Here is a 24,727-nt window from a genome sequence, read left to right on the forward strand (position 1 = left end):
AAAAATAAACTTCTAAAATTATACAGATCTGGGTTTAGGACTTCATTTTCATGACTCGGTAAAACCTAAACCTGAATTTGAATATGACAATTATTTGAGTGTGTTCGGGTACACCATGATGGGTCGGATACCTGACCAGTTGACAGTCTTAACCTACATGAACCAAGTCTAACCCATTTAAGGCTTTATGGTTTTAGTTTATTTCAATTAAAGGACTAGAGCGACTGGGCTGGATGTTCCAATTGAAATCAAATAAGCAAATATCTTGGTTCATGTGGAGTCTTAACAATCAAATAACGAAAAATGACGGTACTGTACGAAAAATAAACATATTGCCAGTGCCCAAAAACTACCCTGCACGTACATGTACTCACTGTTTCAATGATCACTTGACATAGTGAAATGTCACACATCAAACTTCAAATGCTCACTGAAATGCTTGTACCAAGCAATAAGCATCCCCATGGCCACTTTAACCATTATATGTGGCTGGCCGGCATTGATTCTCCCAACACTAACCAGATGGGCTACTTTGTTGTGGAGATATGCACTCACAGGGCTCACAATGAAGCCAAGGTGCCAGTACCTTTCAAAAAGCCCAGGATCATGCAATAACCACATATACATTTACATCATTTCTTTTAAATTAGCACAGAAAAGATGCTGTGGCATGAATGCATGCCAAGTAACAACCACAATATCTTTCAGAATAAGGCCTACATGTTTATTATTTTAAACAAAAGAGTATCATATCATAGCGTTCAGAGAAGACAGAAAAATGCCAGCATGCAGAAGCACACTCGTGCTGCACACCTTTATATTTACATATTCACAAAATATTGGCAAAAGTACTTTGGGAAACAAATATCTGCATCTTTAGATAATATGCCATAAAAACAGTATTTGAACATTCATTGGCAAGAGTCCATGGATATATGTTCATACTTGTTGAGCTGCCATTCCCATTGCTCCAAAGTTTGGGAGAAAGATGTTCATTTTGCACCATCACGGAAAATATGGACTTTGAATTCACACCTTTCTCTGAAAAACTCGAAGACACACGCATCTCCTTTCTTCAGGTGATTTTCATCAACGAAGGTGCGCCACCCAGCACTCAGTGATCTTATTATCTGCTGCCCAGCACTTTGTGATCTTTTTACTCTCACGATGCATTTGACTGACCACCGCATACCAACAGGGTTTTCAAGCTTAACCAGATGTTCTTCCTTTGGCAAATTTGCATCTAGAAAGTCAGTTGGAATATGCTGAGTAAAACAAGATAAGAGTATTGTTATATTAGTTCCACGTTTTGACCTGACGGGTTCTGGCAATCAAATTTCTTGATTTTTATTCCCATCGTATCTACACATCTAACCATCAAAGGAGAAAAGATGAATTAAACATCATAGGCAAGATTTTCAGGCTAAATTATTTAATACAGATTAATTTTCAGAACTGGCTCAGTAAATCACTACACTTGGGTTACCAAAATCTCGGTGGCAGGGCAGGGCTGTCCCCACCTATGTATCTTGAAAATTTATATTATAGCATGAAGAAATTACTGGTGCATAGCCGAATCCAATTTTTATTATTCAAGGTATTATGTAAAGATGAGAATAAAACACATAGGGGTGTCCCTTGCCACAAGGTCGAAGCTGGTGACCTCAAGGGTTTTACCAACAGGAGGCCTGCCAATGTACAGTCTGTAATGAAGGGGTTTCTTGTTGTCCTAGCAATATATATATATATATATATATATATATATATATATATATATATATATATAAAAAATCTGTGCAACCCATAGGTGCGCAGCTACAGTGGAACGACGCTGCCCGTCCAACGGGCGTGATGAACGGCCAGCACACGAAAACGGCACAAAAATGCTAAAAATCATGTTTTTTGCGCCGTTTTGAGCTTTAGCGGTGGTAAAAAATGTTGCCAACGCCCCTAGGGGATGCGCCCGGCAGTAAAAAAATTGTTTTTAGCGGTGGTCGAGAACCGCCGCTAAATCCTTTTTTGCATGATTTTGACATTGTTTCAGCGTTTTTTGCAGGAAAAAACGCTGAGCGTCCATCACATGCACAATGGATGCTCAGCAAGGCTCCACTGGTAGCTAAGCTCCTACAGATTGAGTAGCTCTCTCTCTCTCTCTCTCTCTCTATATATATATATATATATATATATATATATATATATATATATATATATATTAAAAGAGCGAGAGAAGAAGGGAATCACACCACGCGTTACCAAGAGTAAAATGAAGAGAGAAAGAGAACACAAAACTTAACGTGGTTTGGTGACACGCACCTACATCCACGGTATAAGATCCTCACACACTCAACGTGTATGAGGTTTTCCACTATGTAATATTGTTACAAATGTTTAGTAGGTCTCAAAGACCTTTCCCAAAACTGTTCCTCAAATGTAGGAGTTTGGTTTTGGATGGAAATCTCTTTATGATTTTGGATAGTCTCCTATGTCACAGGGATTCGGCTAGCAAGGTGCCGCAACCGCATCGACGCGACTCGACGCAGGTGCGGGTGCGGCACCGGGTGCGGTCAACCCGACCCTGGGTGCGTTGACCGCACCCAGGGCCATTTTGGCACACAAAAAGGCCCGCAGTTGCATCCACACGAAAACCCCTCTAAAACTTCAAAATCTTTTCGATTTGGGTGTATTACAACCCATTGCAACATGAAACAGAATACACCCTCAACAATCGTAATAAACCCTACCCTAAATCCCAAATTTTTTATTTGGGGATTCACGGCAAACCCAAACCCAAACCCCCAATTTTTCGAGTTGAGAGTTACAGCAAATCCAAAGCATGCTTGAAAACTCAGTAGTTGTGCGAAATCACAGTAAAACCTACCTTAACCGGCGAGGAGGTTGTTGTCGTGAGAGTGGAGGTCTGACAGTGCCGCTACTGTCGAGCTCGGGCCGAGAGGGAGAACGAAAAAACAGAGGAAGATGAGAGGCAGGGGAAAAAGAGATAGAGGGAAATGTAGAGGGCATCGATTGCTCCTGCCGGCGTGCGCAAGAACGAGAGCGTGGGAGGCAGAGTGGAAGAGAAGGGGTTTGGGACCCCTATTTGAGAACGGTGATCCCCGAAAAGGTAGGAGCGCCCCGTCCTCCTAGTGGCTATGCTCCGGCCCCCTCCCCCTTTTGTTAAAATGTATCATTCGACAATTGTAATATTATATATATTTTATATATATAAAGGATAATACATATTCATATATGGTATATATGCATATGTATTATCCTAATTATATATATATAATATATATTTATCTATTTATAGGCATAGGGGTAGTTTAGACATTTCACAGCTTTTACGCATATTCCATTTGGAATATGTTTGTAATTTTATTTTTAATTTTCTTTTTATTTTTCCTTTTTTTGTGGTTTGCGCCACCTAGAGAGGCTCCCCAAAGAGTCGTTGGGGAGCCCCCAACGGTCACAAATGTGACCGTTGGGGGCTCCCAACGACTCCTTTGGGAGCCCCCTTGGTGGCCCCTCTCTTGTGTTATGAATAGGGGTCTCCCCCTTTGTATTCTTTACTCCTTAGAGGAGCTTATGCTCCATTGTATGGGGTTTATACCCCCTTCTTCCTTCTTCTTCAATAATATTCAACTTATGACTTTATGTCATATTTTTGCCCCTTGTGCGGGTTTATGTGTTAGCACATTATGTGCTTGCGTTGTTCCCTTTAATGGGTTTATTTGCACTTCGTGTGCATGTGTATGGGTTCTTTATTGAACCTAATGTATTCAAAGCCACTTTCTAACACCTTTGCGATTTCACCTTGCGGGAACCACCTTCGTTTTATCGAGCAACCTGTATCGGGTTGCCTTAAATTATACTTTTTTTTCCTCGTAGGGTACGGGCCGAGTCCAAGACCCGGGATCTTGCAGCAAGGTGGATCCGCGGTTCTCTTGCGGTGTGGATCCGCATGTTGGATCCAACTGTGGATCCATACATTAAAATTATTTCTAGATTTTTAATATATGTTTATTATTACATTACTATTATTATTATTATTCCCTTTTCTAATATATATATATATATATTTATTTATTTATTTTTACATTTTTGCCCCTACCGCACCCCCGCACCCAGGTTTTTTGGAAGTGCTGAATCCCTGCACCCGCACCCATGTGACATAGATAGTCTCCTTATTGGGAGGACTATTACTTTTGGTGAGGATAAGTCCTGAAAATGGCTTCTCAACGTGATCCTTGATTGGCGCCACAGCTGGAGGATTATCCTTATCAGGTTTAACCCATGAATCGGATCTTGGATCCAAATGTAGCAGACTGTCAATGTTAGCTTTAACATCCCCCCGCAAACTCAACGGGCCGAGAAAAACGTTGAGTTTGGATCAGAGCTCATTGAATTTGATAGTAGGCAGTGGTTTGGTAAGAATATCTGCAATCTGATCGTTGGAGGGAATGTGGTGGACAACAAGTTTTTTGTGAATGCGGTCCCGAACAAAATGAATATCAATTTCCACATGCTTGCTTCGTTGATGAAAAACCGGATGAGTTGCCATATAGGTAGCGCTGACATTTTCACACCATGAGACTGGTATACACTTAGAGGTGACACCAAGTTCCCAAAGAAGATACTGAATCCAAATAAGCTAAGCAACAGTATTGGCCACCACCAGTATTCGACCTTTGAGCTAGATCTGGCGTGGTGGATTTCTTCTTGGAACTCCAGGACAGTAAATTGGGGCCAAGGTAGACAACATAGCCTCCAGTGGATTTTCGGTCATCAAGGCATCCAGCCCAATCTGCATCAGAGTATGTTGAAAGAGACAAGTCTTTAGTAGGACGAATTAAAAACTTGTATTAAATCGTGTGCTTGACATATCGCAAGATCTGTTTGACCACGGTCCAGTGATCCACAGTGGGGTGTGCCATAAATTGACAAACTTTATTGACTGCATAAGCCAAATCAGGTCGGGAAAGAGTGAGGTATTGTAGGGCCCCAACAATACTATAATATAGAGTTGGATCATGGAAATTCGTGCCAAAACTTTTGGAGAGGGTGAGAGTGGTGGATAATGGAATTGGATTGAGTTTGGCCCTAATCATATTTTATCTGCTGAGAAGATCAATAATATACTTTCACTAAGAGAGCAAAAAACCCTGAGAAGTAGGAACAACTTCAATACCTAAAAAGAAGTTCAGGTCTCCCAAATCCTTAATGGCAAACAAAGCACTTAACTGAGAGATAAGTGAAGAGATAAACGAGCAAGAGTTGTCAGTCACTAAAATATCATCAACATATACAAAAACAAACAACCAGAGACCCTTTCCGTAATATAAAGAGTGACATGTCATTGTGGAAATTGGCAAACCCCATAGCAAGAAGGGTGTTACTGAGATGTTGGTACCAGGCTCGGGGAGCCAGTTTGAGACCATAAAGAACTCGCTGAAGGCGACAAACATGATTTGGAAACTGTGGGTCTTTAAATCCAGGAGGTTGTTCCATATAAACAGTTCCATGAAAGTCCTCATGTAAAAAACATTCTGGGCATCAAGTTGTTTGACAGGCCACTGATAGCTGACAACAATGGTGAGGATCATACGAATAGTGATGGGTTTGACTATTGGGTTGAATGTTTCAAAGTAGTCAATACCTTCTTCCTGATCATACCCTTTTGCAAGAGGACAAGCTTTATAAGACTCTAGGGATCCATCCGCTTTGCGTTTAATCTTAAACACCCATTTGAAGCCAATAATATTTTGGGTCGAACGAGGAGGTTCAAGTGTCCAAGTAGCATTTTACATTAAAGCAACAAATTTTGTGGTCATAGCAACACGCCAATGAGGGCTCTGATTGGCTTGCGAAAATGTCTGGGTTCAAAATCCTGAGTGAACTAGGTTAGAAGAGCAATGGGTAAGGGATAAGAAGTGGCGAGGTAAACCTTGGGAATACGGGTCCCATCTTGGGATCTAATGACCATCGGGTGAGTTCGAAGAGGTTCAGCAGGAACCAACGGGTCAAGTTGAGTTGACACTAAGTCAAGGGCCGCTGGAGACGGCATAGCCGGAGATGGCATAGCCGGAGAAGGGGCATCAGTCTGAACAGATGGGTCAATAGGATCCGAAGGGGTCGACACAGGTAGGAGGGGTAAAGGATTAACAAGGCAGGGAATAGGATCAGAATCCTCTATGGGTTTAGTGGGAGTTGACACTGAAAGAGACATCAACGGTTGTTGAAAGGGAAATTGGGTTTCATTAAACACATGTCAGGAAATAATTATTTTTCCCGTGGAAATATTGAGGCAGTGATATCCCTGATGATTGTTACTATAACCCAAAAACGTGCCGATCAGGCTTGTAGTCAAGTTTGTTGGAGCGGTATGAATGAAGACATGGGTAGCAAGCACTTCCAAAGGTTTTCAAAAACTTGTAATAAGGTGGTTGTTTAAATAAAATCTCAAAGGAAGATTGGTTATGGATGATAGGAGATGGGAGGTGGTTAATTAAATACACTGTAATGCTAAAGGCATATGTCCAATAGTTGGTTGGGACAACTACTTGGCTCATTAAACTTACCACAGTATCAACTATATGATGGTGCTTCCTTTCGACAGCCCTGTTCTGCTCATGTGTGTGCAAGCATGAGACTTTATGAGAAATACCACATTCAAGCAAAAATGGATCTAATATTTTATATTCTCCTCCTCCATACATTTGTAAAGATTTTATTTTTCTATTAAATAGATTTTCAACCTTCGCTTTGAAATGACAAAAAACATTGGCCAAATCATATTTATGAGCAATCATATATATCCAAGTAAACTTCAAAAAAGCAACAACAAAGTGAACATAAAAACGATAACGATCCAATCTAATAATTGGAGCAGGTCCCCACACATCAGAATAAATGAGTTCAAGAGGCTTGGAAAGTTTATGAGAAGGCACAGTGAAGAAAAGAGCATGACTTTTCCCTTGTTGACAAGCATTGCACACATTATTCACAGCACTATGAAAATAAAGAAGACCAATATGCACATTCAGCCACCTCCACATTATTCGCATTTTTATTCATGCTCGTCCTAGGTAACTATATCTGATAGAGCCCCTCACGGATCCTCCCTTGAATGATCTATGTCCCTGAAGTAGGATCCTTAACACAACAATAATCCAGGTGAAATTCAAACACTACATTATTATCATGAGCAAACTTGTTAATTGAAAGCAAGTTTCAAGAAATATGAGAAACATTAAGATGTCTTTAAGCAAACATTTGGAACCATCAATAAATAATTTAGATGAGCCAATGTGATAAATTTTCAAACATGTACCATCACCTATCTTAACTGTGTCCTTTCCTTCACACGAAGAATACAGAGATAGATAATTCAAGTCATGTGTGACATGATGGGAAGCTCTGGAGTCTGGGTACCAATTTCCTTATTCCATTGTGTTAACAGTGGCATGATATGATTGAGGTAGCGCTTCCCGAGCATTGTTTTGATAACTGTTTTGATTCTTTGGAGAATTTTGAGTGATATGAAAGCATCACTTAGCTGTGTAACCGGGCTTCTCACAGTATTGGCACACTACTGAGCCATGACCTTGATCACCATAGTTTGGACATCCATAATTTCTTCCTCTATATCGACCTCTGCCTCTTTGATAGCCATCACCTCGGTTGTTATTTTGATAGACCTTAGACTGACCATTATTGTTTTGATGGTTCACAAAATTTGCAGATGGATTGGAAATTAATTCATCATGATTAACACCCAAAAATTGAGCTTCTTCAATTAGCAACAAGTTGTCAAGCTCTTCAATGGAAGCCGGTTCACTTCGTGTGAAAATCAAAGTTTTAAAAGCAGCATATTCTTGTGGAAGGCCTCTCAATAGGTGTAGAACCATATCCTCATCACTCACAGAACGTGAGGCCATGTCCAATTGATGAGAAAACATTTTTGCTTTCTGAAAGTATTCATCTATAGATTTGGTGCCTTTCTTTAAGTTATGCAGTTGATCTTTTAGCTGCAGCACCTTGGAAAGAGACTGTGCAGCATAGGTACTTTTAAGAGCTTTCCACACTTCATGTGAGGACCATAACCCGACGATGTGAGCATGAATAGGTTCAAACAGAGAAGATATGATCCAGCTAAGGAGTAGCTGATCATGTCTTAGCCAGGTTAACTAATCAACATTGATAATCTGGGTTCTACCTGTTAAATTATGTAAATCAAACTTGTAATTTCATATATATATTTTATATATATAAGGTAATACATATACATATATTATATATATGTATATGTATTTACCTATTATATATATAAAATATATATATTCCTATTTTAGTCTTAGGGGTAGTTTAGGCATTTTACACATATTCTTTTTTATAAATATGTTTTTTGTATTTTCTTTTTCCTTCTATTTTTCTTTTTTATTTTATTTTCTTTTAATGCATTGTACCTACCTTGGGAGGGGCCCAACACACTAGTCGTTGGACCCCTCCAACGGTCACATTTGTGACCGTTGGAGGGGCTCCAACGACTATGTGGAGCCCCTTCCAAGGTCTCCTAATGCCCTATAAATATGGGCACTCCCTCTTGTATTTCTTTCAAGGGTGTTGGGGTTTATTGACCAACCTTTTTATTGTTTATGAAACTTATGAGTGCATTTGCACATTTGTGATTTTCGTGTTTTGTGCTTTTTGTGCACAAGTGTTCCAAGTGTTCTTGGTATATGTATGTTCATACATTTATATCGTTCCATCGACTATAGTATCTTGTTAAAGATACTTTTACATGATATCAGAGCCTCGTTGAAGAAGAAGTAATTGCGATTTTCCTCCGTTTGAGTATCTTGAAAAGCGTGCCTTCAAGCTTTTTGAGATTGAAGTGGATCATCTTCTTCGGACAATACTTTAGAAGCCTCTTTAATAAAGAAAGACGCGGAAAATACTTAAGGTACGTATTATTTCTTGTCTTCTTTCCTCTCTAATGGGTGAAAAAGACTCCCATTTCTCTCTTGGGTTTAAGTTTAATGGCTCAAACTATCATATTTGGGCCGGTAATATGGAAGCCCATATTAAAGGAAAGGGGCTTTGGGGTTACATTCATGGTTCAATACCGGAACCGGAACCCAAAATCACCATCATTGAAGGAGGGGATATTAAGATCCTTGAAGGGGATGAGAGACTAAAGGCTCTTGAAGAATATTAAAAAAAGCATGATGATTGGGAAATGAAGAACTTCAAGATCTTATCTTGGATTTTTTCATCCGTTGAGACCAAGATTAACGCCAATATCATCAAATTTAAAAAAGCTTCCGAAGCTTAGTTGTATCTTGAGAAAATGTACACTTCAAGAGACTTATCTCACAAGTACTTTCTCCAAAAGAGGGCTTTAACCCTCCAACAAAATGATACGACCATTCGGGAGTACTTTGCCGAATTATCCTCTATTTGGGACGAGCTTGCCATCCTTGAACCAAAATGGAGTGGAGAAGCTATCGAGTTAAGGCACAAACAACTTGAGGAAGACCGATTCTTCAATTTTCTAAACGGCCTTAGACCCGAATTTGAACAAGTTCGGTCCTCTCTTCTCTCCGCTTTTACATCTCCCTCCCTTGAAGATGTTATCACCAAGCTAAGTGGTGAAGCAACCCGTATGGGGATTAGCAAGAATAATCCTAGCATTCTTGTTACCTCTTCCGCTCAAGAAGATGGTGAATTGGTTAATACTGTGTCAAGACCGGAGAATAACGTGAAGACCTATAGACCTCCTCATTTCAAGAACCAAAGAGGGAATGATCGATATGGCAAGAGGGACTATAGCAATTTGACTTGCCACTTTTGTAAAGAACCGGGACATATCAAACCTATATGTCCTAAATTGAAGAAATTTATTGCAACGGCTATGGCATCCCAAGCGGAAGAACGACCTTCATCAAGTGAGCCTCTTTCTCTTCAACAAATCGTAGATGCTTTGCAACCTCTTCTCAAGGGAGGCATTTCCGGAGCTACTATGTCATCTTCTTCCCCCGGTAAGACATCTTGGCTTTTAGATTCCGGAGCATCCTTTCACATGACCCCAAGTACTTGCTCCCTTTCAAATTTTTCTAAAAATACTCTTCCATCCTTTGTCTCAACCATGGATGGAACACCTCTTGAGATTAAAGGAATAGGCAATTTTGAAAGACAAGATTTTTTTATTCAAAAAATTCGTCTTATCCCAAAAATTAATTTAAATCTTCTTTCTGTCTCCTAACTCTCGGACCATGGTTGCGATATAAAGTTCTCTTCTAATAAATGTTGGATACAGAATCGTCAGTCCGGGAGATTGATTGGGGAAGGCTCTAGAAGAGGAGACCTCTACTACGTTGATTTTCTTCAAGTTCCCAAGAGTCAATTTTGTAATGTTGTTCAAAACAAAGATATTCATGTATGGCATAAGAGATTGGGTCATCCCAATATTGTTAAAATCTCCTATTTGTCTTTTATTAAACATCTTTGTAAAAGTGATTTTATATGTAATGAATGTATTCTTGGGAAAATGAAGTGTTTGCCTTTTTCTCAAAGATCCATGTTTACGACAAAACCTTTTGAAATTGTTCATTCTGATGTATGGGGTCCGGCTCATGTAATGTCAAAAGGAGGATTTTCATACTATGTGATTTTTGTGGATGACTATACTAGGTTTTGTTGGATTTATTTTCTTAAACATAAACATGAAGTTTTCTCAACTTTTAAAAGCTTTCATATGATGATTCTAAATCAATTCAATGGATCCCTAAAAATCCTTAGGTCCGACTCTGGAGGAGAATACCTCTCAAATGAATTCAAAAGTTACCTTGAAAATTTTGGTATTCTTCACCAAAAATTTTGTACGAAAACCCCCCAACAAAATGGGTTAGCCGAACGAAAGCATAGGCACATCATTGAAACAACTAGGACTTTACTCATTTCACAAAACATTCCAAAGAATCTCTGGGCTGAGGGAGCCCTTACCTCTGTCTATCTGATAAACAGACTTCCATCGAAAAATTTAGGCAAAATTTCTCCCTTTATAAAATTATACGAGAAGGAACCTGATTATAGCAGGTTGAGGGTCTTTGGATGTAAATGTTTTGTTCTTACTGATAAGAATGACAAACTTTCTCCTAAGGCCATTCCTTGTGCCTTTCTTGGCTATTCTGAAACCCAAAAGGGTTTTCGTTGTTATGATGTCAAAAGTGATAAACTATATGTTTCCAGAAATGTGAGTTTTTTGGAAAATCTTAGTGGATTCGAACGTGGTGAATCTCATAATGAGAATGTGAACTATTCTTTTCTATTTGATTTACTGAATAAAGATGATGACTCTAGTGATGATGAGTCAGATCAAGGTAACTTAAATGAATTTGAATCTGAGGAAAACGTCCCTTTGTTCCCTTCATCACATCAACATACTGATGAAGGGTTACCTAGAGACCCTATCACCTATACTCATAGAGATCGAAACAACTTTAGAAGTGCTCTTGAAAGATATGATGATACTGGTCCAAGTGCTTCTCAGAACGAAGTAATTCCTCGTAGAACCGAAAGAAGTAGAAAGACTCCTAGGTTTATTTCCTATGACCCTTTTTCACTTAAATATAGAGCATGTCTTAGTGTCATTCATTCTTATATAGAACCTAGAAATTTTGAAGAAGCACAAAAGTATCCTGAATGGATTAGCATCAATGAACAATGAACTTGAAGCTTTGAGAAAAGCTAAAACTTGGGAGTTTCAAAATCTTCCTAAAGGTAAGAAAACAATAGGGTGCAGATGGGTCTTCAAGGTAAAGACTAAAAGTGACGGATCCCTTGAAAGATATAAAGCTCGTTTGGTTGTAAAAGGATATAGTCAAGAGTATGGTATTGACTATGAAGAAAATTTTGCTCCTGTAGCTCGTATGGTCATTGTCCGATGTCTTATAACCGTTGCTTCTATCAACAAATGGAACATTTATCAAATGGATGTTAAAAATGCTTTTTTTAATGGTGATTTAAACGAAGAAGTTTATATGGATGCTCCACCTGGAATGGAGACTCCCAAGGAAAAAGTGTTTCGTCTTCAAAAAGCACTTTATGGCCTAAAACAAGCCCCCAAGGCCTGGTATGATAGGTTTAACTCTGTAATGATCGAAAATGGATTTGTTTCTTGCTTTACAGACACTGCTCTATTTGTTAGAAAATCCAATGCAGGGATTGTGATTTTATTATTATATGTTGATGACATGCTCATCACTAGGAGTGATTCTAATGGGGTTAAAAGTATAAAATCTATCTTGAAAGATAAATTTGAAATGTCTGATTTGGGTTATCTAACTTACTTTTTGGGGATTGAAGTAGCATACTCTCTTAGAGGTTACTTCTTATCTCAAACTAAGCTTGCTTCTGAGATCATTGACAGATCAAGTATTACAGATAAGAAGCTTTGCGAAACTCCTGCAGTAGTAGGGGCAAAAATGAAAATTGATGATGGGGTTCCTCTTTCGGATCCTACACCCTACAGACAGCTTGTAGGATCTTTGATATATCTGAGTATTACCAGACCAGATATATCCCATGCAATCCATACTGCAAGTCAATTTCAGCATGCGCCTACATCAGTTCATATGAGTGTCATCTTGCGAGTCGTAAGATACATAAAGGGTACTCTAAATAAGGGAGTTTTTCTGTCCTCTTCATCCGATTTAAAATTGATTGCTTATACTGACTCTGATTGGAGAGGTGACCCAAATAACCGTCACTCCACCACTGGTTTTTGTGTATTCTTAGGAGATTCACTAATTTCGTGGAGATGCAAGAAGTAACAAAAGGTGTCGCTCTCCTCAACTGAAGTTGAATATCGTGCTATGGCAACTACTACCATGGAGATTGTTTGGATCTATCAACTGCTGGAAGACATGAGGATCACAATTGAAGGACCCACCAAGCTGTGTTGCGACAACAAGAGTGCAATCTACATTGCGAAAAATCACACCTTTCATGAGCGGACTAAACACATCGAAATGGACTGTCACTATGTTCGTGAAGCATATCTCCGGGGAGTCATTGATCTCCCTTATGTCACGTCCGAATATCAGTTGGCAGATTTCTTTACTAAAGCCTTGTGCGTCCCGCGGTTCAACTTCCTTCTTGGCAAACTATCGGTCATCTTGCCCTAAGTTTGAGGGGGGGGGTTAAATTATGTAAATCAAACTTGTAATTTCATATATATATTTTATATATATAAGGTAATACATATACATATATTATATATATGTATATGTATTTACCTATTATATATATAAAATATATATATATTCCTATTTTAGTCTTAGGGGTAGTTTAGGCATTTTACACATTCTTTTTTATGAATATATTTTTTGTATTTTCTTTTTCCTTCTATTTTTCTTTTTTATTTTCTTTTCTTTTAATGCATTGTACCTACCTTGGGAGGGGCCCAACACACTAGTCGTTGGACCCCTCCAACGGTCACATTTGTGACCGTTGGAGGGGCTCCAACGACTATGTGGAGCCCCTTCCAAGGTCTCCTAATGCCCTATAAATATGGGCACTCCCTCTTGTATTTCTTTCAAGGGTGTTGGGGTTTATTGCCCAACCTTTTTATTGTTTATGAAACTTATGAGTGCATTTGCACATTTGTGATTTTCGTGTTTTGTGCTTTTTGTGCACAAGTGTTCCAAGTGTTCTTGGTGTGTGTATGTTCATACATTTATATTGTTCCATTGACTATAGTATCTTGTTAAAGATACTTTTACACTACCATCGCTGGACAACACACTTTTCTGGGCATTTCTTGGACCCCATCAATGAACCCATGGAACACTTGTGCACAAAAAAGATACTTTTACACTACCATAGTTTTGTGCTCTCTCTCTCTCTCTCTCTATATATATATATATATATATATATATATATATATATATATATATATATATTAAAAGAGTGAGAGAAGAAGGGAATCACACCACGCGTTACCAAGAGTAAAATGAAGAGAGAAAGAGAACACAAAACTTAACGTGGTTTGGTGACACGCACCTACATCCACGGTATAAGATCCTCACACACTCAACACTCAATGTGTATAAGGTTTTCCACTATATAATATTGTTACAAATGTTTAGTAGGTCTCAAAGATCTTTCCCAAAACTGTTCCTCAAATACAGTTCGGTTTTGGATGGAAATCTCTTTATGATTTTGGATAGGCTCCTTATTGGGAGGACTGTTACATTTGGTGAGGATAAGTCCTGAAAATGGCTTCGCAACGTGATCCTTGATTGGCGCCACAATTGGAGGACTATCCTTATCAGGTTTAACCCATAAATCGGATCTTGGATCCAAATGTGGCTGACTGTCAATGTTAGCTTTAACATATATATCATTTTCTGCGTAAAGGATCTATAGTTGCAGTCACTGTAAGACTGTTTTAAGAAATGACTTATGGCTATTATTCATGCTTCAGGTTAAACTCATGTTTCATCCTAAATGATTTTAAGGGAAAAAAAAAGAAATCAGTACTAAATACTGGATCAGAAATCTATTGCATGTTTATAGGTTTACTACCACCAGATGTAAAAACAGAGATCTGGACTTTGTTAGGAAACATGACAAGCACCACTTACAATGACATGGACATATAACCATGTGCCGTATTTTGGATGAAAACTCCCATTGTAAAGTTGCCCTTTTGAGATAGATTCCACCAAGAAAGCAGCAGAAAAAAGCTGAAAGGTGGCAATTCTTGACAGGAGTTGAAGGAAAACCTACGTGTCTATCCTGGAAGCGAAGAAAGCAATTCTAATTCACAGTATCAGTGATGAAACTAAAGGCACATAGTGCAGATATGCTGTTGCCTACACCTAAACAATCATGCCTCATGAGATGATGCAAGAAGATTCTGGCCAGCCTTGCCAGCAAGCATGTGTAATTACCAGTGATCACTAATCAATCAGTCGTAGAAAGGACCTCTCAAATTCATCTTGACCTTCACTTCACTGACAAGATGTAGATTAGAAATGGCAGTTCCGTTTGTAGAAAGGACCTCTCAAATTCATCTTGATCTTCACATCACTGACAAGATGTAGATTGGAAATGTGATGCGGCGAGGATAGGTAGACCAATCAAAACACATTGATTCACTTATTGAAAAGGGAGATACAATGATGAAGGAATTAACGAAAAACATAAATAACGGCTGCAGTGAAACAAATGCTGATAGAAAGAGAGAAAACCATAAAAAGATAATAACTCCTCAATATTCTTCAACTGCACGTAACCCTAGGGCTGGGCATTTAATAGGCTGTGCACTGGGTCTAGATCTCGGATCTGGAACCCGAGACGGTGACCCGATGCTCTCAACTCTTGCTGGTGTTGTTGGCGTGCGCTGCACTGTTTCCATTCTTCGCTCGTCGAGAGTATGTACGCAGGGGTGTATCCCTACATCGTGGCACCGTGCTCGAGGTTGGATCCAATACTTGGGTCCGATCGTCGATCCCATTGTACAAGTCCGGTCTCGCGCCAGGGTCACACTGTGAAGATCCGACTGCTCGGTCCTGCTCTGCATCATTCTCCCCTGGTTGGGAAGAAGTCGACTCTGACGACTTGTTGTCACCACAGTAAGCATATAGATCAGACACATTGAAGATAGGCGAAATGTTTCAATCTTCAGGCAGTTCAAGGAGGTAGGCATTCGGTCCCAATCGTCGGAGGATCTTGAAAGGGCCATGCTTCTTAGGGCTCAACTTACCATAAGTGCCTACTGGGAAACGTTCAGGGCACAGGTAAACCCATACTAACTAACCTACTTGAAAATGAACATCACGACGACCTTGTTCCACAAAAGCTTTGTAAGCTTCGTAACTTTCAACAAGTTTGGCTCGGACTTGTATGTGAATATCACACATGTACTCAACAACATCAAATGCACCTGGGGCTGGGTTTGAGAGATTAGACACAGGTGCTAGATCTACGACATGGGTTGGTGAACGACCACAAACCACTTGAAAAGGAGACTGGCCCGTGGACCGGTTGATGAAACTATTGTAGGCAAACTCGACTTGCAGTAAGACTAGGTCCCAAGTTTTAACATTCTCCCCAACTAGACTCCTGAGTAGGTTCCCTAAGGTGCAGTTCACGACTTCGGTTTGGCCATCGGTCTGCGGGTGGTATGCACTGTTGAACTGGAGCTTGGTTTTCAATAAGGCCCATAATGATTTCCAAAAATGACTCATGAAGCGAGTATCACGATCTGAGGTGATCGTGTGAGATAATCCATAAAAGCGGGCCACGTCCTTAAAGTAGTATGAGGCTACTAACGAGGCGTCAGTGGTTCGCTTACACGGGACAAAGATAGCCATTTTGGAAAATCGGTCAACCACAACTAAGATGAAATCAAAACGATGCGAGGTTCTGGGAAGACCCCCAATAAAATCCATGGAAACAAGGTCTCTCAGGGATGGGCAAAGGAGTATACAAACCACTATTTTGACGTTGACCCTTAGACACTTGACATACCCGACAACCTTGGACAAACTTGACAACATCTTTGCGCATTTGGAGCCAAAAGTAGCGTTCATCTAACAATGTGAATGTCTTATCATGTCTAAAATGCACAGTTAGTCTTCCTTCATGCAACTCAGAAGTCAATTGTAGTCTAAGAGAGAACGCAGGCACACATAACTTGTTACCTCGAAAGAGGTAACTGTTATGTATAGTGAACCGTGGGTCTGCCGTGGTGGCAGAGGAGATGCACCCTTCCCAGACCAGCTGGAAATTAGGGTTCGTCGGGTACAACCCATTGCACTGCTCAAACCCAATCACTTGGATGGACATAGTCATTAAGAGACTATTCTTCCGGCTAAGTGCGTCAGCTACCTTGTTAAGAGTACCTGATTGATGGCGAATCGTAAAAGTGTACTCTTGCAAGAAACTGACCCACTTGGCATGTCTAGCACTCAACTTCTTTTGACTATTTAAATACTTCAATGCCTCATGATCCGTGTACAAGACGAACTCCTTATAAATGAGATAATGCCTCCAAGAACGAAGGGCTTGTACCACAGCATAGAACTCGACATCATAAGTGGAGTATTGGCACCTAGCCTGAGTCAGCTTTTCACTAAAGAAAGCAATGGGCCTGCGGTTCTGACTCAAGACTGCACCAATTCCCACTTTGGAGGTGCCGCACTCAACCTCAAAGGCTGCGCTAAAATCAATAAGAGCTAAGACGGGAGCACTAGTCATTTTCTCTTTGATGAGCGTGAAGGCCTTTCCCGCGGCAGACGTCCAATGAAAACTAGTACCCTTTAAGCACTCCGTGATAGGGGTCATGAGGGTGCTGAAGATTCTCACAAAACGATGGTAGAAAGTGGCTAACCCGTGGAAACTATGGATCTCTCCTATAGTCTTTGGGGTAGGCCATTCTACAATCGTACGGACTTTGGCAAGATCCGCCTTAACTCCATCAGACGACACAATAAAATCCAAAAATACAACACTTGACATCATAAACTCACACTTTTTTGAATTGACATACAACTTCTCCCTCCTTAAAATCTCTAGGACATGACGCAAATGACTCAAATGATCAGACAAAGAAGAACTATAAATCAAAATGTCATCAAAATATACAACGACAAACTTTCCTATACAAGGACGCAACACTTGGGTCATCCCAATTGGCATGACTAACCATTTATACAATCCATCACGTGTCTTGAATGTCATCTTTCACTCATCCCCCTCTCGGATACGGATTCGGTGGTACCCACTCTTTAAATCGATTTTGAAAAAATAGAGGCACCGGCCAACATATCAAACATGTCATCCAATCGAGGAATGAAAAAACGGTATTTGACAGTGATGCGATTGATCGCTCTACTGTCGACACACATGCGCATGGGCCCATATTTCTTAGGAGTGAGCAGGGTGGGTACTGCGCAAGGACTCACACTCTCACGAATAAAACCCTTTTGCAGTAACTCTTAAACATGCCTCAACAACTCGGCATGCTCGGATGGGTTCATGCGATACGCGGGGAGGTTAGGGAGACTCGACTCCAGGACAAAATCAATGGCATGTTGCACCACCCTCATCGAAGGTAGGCCATCAGGAAGGTCGTCTGACATAATGTCGTGAAACTCCTCAACAAGGGGCATGATGTCCGCGGGAACGGGCAACGATGTACTCGTAGACGGCTTAGCCACCAGGGCATAACAATAACCATCCTCCTTGCAATGGCTCAAAAAAGTTCGGTATGATAGGCCCGCGAGTCAGGGAACTCGCTCGGGCTTATCCACAGCGAGAAAATTGGTCTCCTTGATAGGGAGGAGGATTATTTTATGCCCCTTAAAAATAAATGAATATGTGTTCCTACGACCATCGTGAATGGTCTTGCGATCAAACTGCCAAGGGCGTCCCAAAAGAATATGACACACACTCATAGGGGCTAAATCACACCACACCTTATTGTGGTAATGCTCTCCCATGGAGAACCGAACTAAACAACGCTGGGTAATGGGAACCTCGTTTCCTCTTTTGAACCACGTCATCTTGTATGGTTAGGACAATTTTTCCGTCTTCAGATTCAGGGTGGACACAACACTCTCAGACACCATGTTCTCACAAGCCCCAGTGTCAATGATAATATTACACGCATGACCCTCACAATTGCACCGAGTCCTAAAAATGTTGTTCCTCAACCATCTTGCAGGGATCAACTCTCGAGGTGCGGTCAAAACATGACGGATGGACAACAAATTTTCGACGTTACCGTCGAACTCTACGACTTCCCTCTCATTCTCTCCCTCAACTGATGACTCACCCTCACTCTCACTATCGGATGCTGACTCAACAATACCCTCGATGAAATGAGCGTTCTTGTTCACGGTGGGGCACTTGAACGCTACATGTCCTAACTCTTGACACCTAAAACAATGGATGGTAGACTCACTAGGCTTGGCCTTGGATCTGGTATGGTATGCTGATCTGGACTGGTCAGGCTTGATAGGGTCTACTCTTGGGGTGAACTTTGAGTCTTCCATCCTAGGGGAGCTCGCTCCCCTGGTTGAGAAACTCGACTTGGGTCGACTGGACTGGTCACTCCGGGAGACTCTATACTCCTGCCTCCTTTTCAATTTTTTCTCCACATTCATTGCATAACTGCTGGCCTGATCCAATGTCTCGACTGTGACATAGCTGAAATCATCAGAAATAGTAAGACGGAGACCAGAAATATACCTCATGACCTGCTGGCGGGCGGTCTCTTCGATCTGCACTCATAGGGATAGATAATGAAACTTAGCAGTGTATTTTGCCATGGTATGGGTGCCTTGACCCAGGTACTCCTTGTAGGCTCTCTTGACATGGTCTGAAGGCACGAACTTGGACTGCATCAACCTCTTCATCTCTCCCCATGTCTGCACACGCTCTTGCCCCTGCCGTTCCCTTGACCTTTGTAGCTCAACCCACCATGTCTGCGCTAGGCCCCTCAATCGAGTGGACGCTAGAGAGACACGGCGGTGCTCAGTTACAGTGTGGTAGTCGAAGAAAAACTGCATGGCGTAGGCCCAATCGAAGAACTGCTCGGCGTCGAATCGTCCCGCGAACTTTGGAAGGTCTAGCTTCACCCCGTAGGTGGAGGGGTGTTCTGGCGCTCTTTGCTGACGAGGTTCTACCATTCCTACAGGGTGCTCATTCCAGAAGGCTTCATCGTCCATCATGGCAACAACATCTTCGTCACGGTACTGCTCGACTGGAGGCTGGTGTTGGCGAACTCCCATGACGTGTGGTCGACGCTCAGGCTGCACCGGTCCCTGCCGAATCTGCCTTGGTCTGGCCCGCTCGTGGGTGGGAGCCATCTGCGGCCGGCGTTGAGGCGCCGGTATAACAGGAGGTACTACTAAAGGTGAAAGGGTTGGTTGGTTCACGGGTTCTAGGTTGGTGGGAATAGGATAATATGGGTTTGGATTATGGGTTGGGTTAGGGGTAGAGGTAGTGTGTCGGGTAGGGTACCGGGTTCTGGATCGGGGACGGGTTAACAGATTGGGTTTGGTATGGGTATTGGGTCGGGTTGGTGTAGTACTGGGTTGATTCACTCGATTGGATCTGGATTGGGTCAAGACCTAAGCTACTCGTCGAACCCAGAATGGGATAGGTAGGATCATGGATCGAGTTGTGGTGGGGAAAGGTCTAGTTAGAACTCGATCCTTGATCCATAACAGGATGGGTTTGGTTTTGACCCGGCCCAAATTCAAATTGGAGCTCTGTTCGGGTCTGATATAGGTTTGGGTCGGTATTGGATCTGTATTAGGGTTCAAAACTAATGGGTTGGGTCTGATTCGGGGCGAACCGCGAACCGAACCCAACTTGGTAGGTCGGGTATGGGGGTTCAAGACTCAGACCCGCTCCTTGGAACCCAAAGGATGGTCCTCGAGATCCGGGTCTAGGTCCCGCTGTCATAAACTTTGGTCCGGACCCTCTCGGGTTCAGACCCATCCACAGGGATCCCCCTGCTCCAGCTCGCAGGTGTGCTGCCACAGGGCCTCCACGCACGTGCTCAGGAGGGAAGGGGAGTTCCTTCCCGGGTCGGGCTGACGAACCCGGGCCTGCAGCAGGGCCCAGTGTGACACTGGGGTCATGCAGACCAGGCCCGGCCTGCGACACAGCCACCGTGGCTCGAGGCCAGGGCTGTAGCGCACCCGAGATGTGGGGGGATCCTGCCGTGATCCCCTGGTTCGGCTGGAAGGTACCGGCTGTGTGATTCACAACCGCTACCGATTCTGGATGGAGAGAGGGTACCGAATGTGAAATGGTGGCGCAGACAGAATGAGAGTGCGTCGGCTGGATTGATTTCGCGAGTATTGCATTCACACGATCGGATGCGTCGTCATCCAGCTCTGCTCTCGCTCTTTGCATTAACGTCTCGTGTTGCTCCACTGGCAACTCAAAGGTGACAATCCAGCCTTCGATACCGTCCATATGTTTTGACATGTCGGCTATGTCTTTGCTTACGCGTAGCAGATTTTCTTGGATCTTGGTCATCATGTCTATCATCCACATCATCGGATCCTCGTTGCCGGTTTCCTCCCGCTCTTTCCCGCTCGTAGGATCGTTCATCGCTTCTTGCGCCATGTCGTTGACCAAGGAGGAGGGCTGGTGCTTTGATATCACTTTGATGCATTGAGGATCAGTAGACCAATCAAAATACGTTGATTCACTTATTGAAAAGGGAGATACAATGATGAAGGAATTAACGAAAAACAGAAATAACGGCTGCAGTGAAACAAATGCTGACAGAAAGAGAGAAAACCAAAGGCTGCTCGGTCCTGCTCTGCATCAAAATGGCAGTTTCTTTTCTCTTTGTTTCTACTCATGGCATCATGGTTTTCCTTCCTGAGATGTGTTTATCATGGCAACATGGTTCTCTTTCCAGGGATATATTTACTCTCTTTATAAAACTGATAGAGATCGCCTCAGTGTGTGATAGTACAGATTAGTATACTGGGCATTCTATGTAATGCTGCACTGAGACATGAAAGCATCAAATCATGGTTGGTAACTTGGTACATTCTTCTAAAGGTTTCATCTTAGTTAGCCAAAGGTGGATTTGTTTGTTAGCCCTAAATACTCCACCAAGTAACGCTTCTTGATCATGGGTAGCACAAGTTCCATTTACAGTAGACTTTAGGCCTTCATATGGCACTACAAGCTGATACATGTGAGTTGCGGCTTTAGTTTCCGTAGAGCACCACTACATGCTCAGAGACAGGGGAGAGCATGCCTTATATTTGTGCCATCACTGAGCCTTAAACTGTATCAAAGGCTGCATGAGGATTTTAGTTTGTGGTAACATTCCAACAATAATTGGATTTTACTGGGTAAAATTGTACCCCATTCTTTCTTGATTAAATAGTATTTTGTTTTGTTTGTCCATTTCAATAAAAATGATTTCATTTTTGCAACTCAATGCACATCACTTTTATAGTTTTTCTTTCACTTCCTATCACATGCAAGAAGATTTCTATAACCATCAGATGCTATTTAGTCCTTCACAAGAAGCTTCACTACTGTTGTCAGTAGTAACAGCTAATCTTCCTTGAAGTCTAAACTCTACCACCCGTGAGATATTGTTGAAACAACTCATTCTTTAACAATTGACATTGCAGTTTCTCTTCAACAGCATAACAGAATACAAGTCCATGATCTTATTTACAAAAGCAGAAGAAATAAATCCTTGTAGTAATCATGGATAAATGGATTGGGCTGTTCTTGTTTTAATAGTTAGTAGTACCTGACCTACAAAACAAGCTCGTTGATGCATTCGGAAGTTTTCCTTATTTATTAAACATTCAATTCAATCATCCTCACAACCTACCAAGCGATCATTAAATATATTTACAACCTTTCAGGATGCATTAACAACTATGCTATGATAGAAAACCAGATAAAACAACCTCCAAAGGAGGGGAAAGGGGGCTACAAAAGCATACCAAGTGAAAATAAACAATATTGACAGAGCATAATTCTCTAACTAAATAGGAAGAAGCATGTGGCACAGTTTGAATCTCTCAGATGGGTGGTTCTTCACCATTGTGTAGAATCCCACCATTTCAGAGCTTCAAAACAGAACTATGCCTCAGTCGATATTCTCCATCTCAGAGCTAGCAAGAACCAACTTATATCGAAGAGAAAGAGTGATCGCCACAGCAGTGAAGGCTTACTTACCAGAACGTGACGGATGGACTTCGTTACCAACTTCTTGAAAGATGGATTAGTGGTCTTGAACGAACACGCTGCATCCCATGCTTTGACTCCTAGTTTTTTTTCCCTTTTGGTCTCACCACGGGATGGGCACTCTCGCTTGGCTTCATCAGGAAACAAATATGTTCTGGGGTTTGCATTAGAGTTACCAACGTTGAAATTCTTCTCACATGAGCTTTCGTCAAAAATGGTGACGGTAAAATGTAACTCCCCATCGTACTGGAAAACCAAGAAATCCCCTGTTTCCAAGTCGTTTCCCTCAACAAAATTCTTCCACCCCTGGCCAAATATCATACCATTACCCCTCTTCAACAATTCAATATCCCAACATCTACTGGAATGGTCTTTTATCACAGCTCTTCCAGATTCTCCAATTGCTAGCTGCTTCAGAAATGCAGGTGGTATTTTCTGTGAACAACTAGTAAACATTTATCATCAATTTGACAAGGAGATTAACAGCAAGGAATGATTTTGTTTTTCAACAAAGAAAAATAGAAGAGGAGAAAAGGATTATTAACGTATGAGAATAAACATTAAAAAATAAGACTAAATATGAAAATAGAGCGTTAAAAACATGAAATAAAATACGCAATAAACTTTCTTTCTTTTTTTCCCATCCCAATCTTATGATAGTACACACAACCATTGTCTTTTTGCTACTATAAGGAAACATCTTGACCGACATAACCATTTCTTAATAGAGGATGGGGATTGATAATGTTAAAGAAAAAAGAAGAAAACCATCACCAGGCACTCGTGAAAATCTCCCATCAACACTTTGAAGAAGTGCGGCTTCTTCCATGAACATCCCTCGCATAGTTCTTTAGCCTCAGATTCTTCCAAACAGTGGATTTCTGTCTCTTGGCTTCTGGCCTTGGAATTCGATGACCCGTTCGTTCCCACCTTCGGTCTCGCAGGTAGAGAGGAGGCCTCGTTGCGTTTCATCTTCTTCTCTGTTGTCCTTAGAGACGAATGCACACATAGCACCGCTTTTGTCATATGTCAAAGGATGGAGTTTGGCCCTTTGCGATTCTGCACCACCGCCTCATCCGAGCATTTTACAGCATGACAGCAATCACCAACATGTAAAAAGGGGGAAGCAGATCAGGTCATGCTGAACATGAGGGTTTTTGCTCATGCCGACATCGTGGCCGTCTGTTTGCATTTTGGATGAATGCCACGTGGTTTTGTTGACTTCTTACCTTTTTAAAATACAAATCGAATGGCCACGATGTCGTCATGAGCAAAAACGCAGTGTTCAGCATGACCTGATCTGCTTCCGAAAACCTCAAGAGACAAAATCAAAGTTGAATGCATAAAATGTTTCAAAATTTTAACTCAGAAAACATATAATGCTAGGCTTTATTTACGACTTATCATTTGTTAGTGTATATTAACCTACTAAAACTAAATTCAAGAAGAAAATAACTAAAGATAAGAACTCTTTATAAAAAAAACAGAAATACAATGAAAACATTTAGTTTTTTTGTTAGATGGGCAAATTACAGGTATCTAAAACACAGCATGGAGTTGGATTCAATTTTTGTATTGGACTCAGGTTAAGTATAATTTGTAATTCGGTTTCAACTCAAGAATTTAAATATAGTTCATAGATCAATTTAAAATCATTGATCAATTAACTGAATTGTTTATAAACAATTATCACACAAATTGACAAGTCTTTCAATTTAAGACTAATCTCATATATAACTATTTGGTTCTTTGTACCACTGGTAGTATCTCGCCATTGCTTCAACTCTCTATTCATTATCTATATGTTTGTGCTATATGGGTTAGACTCGTCAAAACTCAGTAGAAACACAATAATCATACATGTTTGTAAAGAGATAAGCATACGTAAAAATATACATCTTTCAGAACATGTGCAATATAATTCAAGCAATATAATTCAAACAATTATGATGCATTTCAATGGATATCT

At 41.0% G+C, this 24,727-nt stretch overlaps 1 protein-coding gene across 2 annotated transcripts; it reads right to left on the reverse strand.

Annotated features, from left to right (window-relative positions):
• Nucleotides 1–700: 700 nt before the first annotated feature.
• On the reverse strand, nt 701–23,857 carry LOC149835120 (B3 domain-containing protein Os03g0212300-like). 2 transcript variants are annotated; one of them, XM_090010414.1, is made up of 3 exons: nt 23,533–23,857; nt 22,750–23,166; nt 701–1,265 (listed from the first exon to the last, which is right to left on the reverse strand). In XM_090010414.1, the coding sequence occupies exons 1-3, from the start codon at nt 23,782–23,784 to the stop codon at nt 993–995; spliced, it is 942 nt and encodes a 313-aa protein (XP_089866540.1). In that variant the 5' UTR covers nt 23,785–23,857; the 3' UTR covers nt 701–992. The 2 variants fall into 2 exon arrangements, with proteins under 2 accessions (XP_089866540.1, XP_089866539.1); XM_090010413.1 differs by having other exon boundaries at nt 22,750–23,193.
• Between the last annotated feature and the right edge of the window lie 870 nt (nt 23,858–24,727).

Source organism: Nuphar pumila, chromosome 6, assembly GCF_984573655.1.
Source record: "Nuphar pumila chromosome 6, dmNupPumi1.hap1.1, whole genome shotgun sequence".
NCBI lineage: Eukaryota > Viridiplantae > Streptophyta > Magnoliopsida > Nymphaeales > Nymphaeaceae > Nuphar > Nuphar pumila.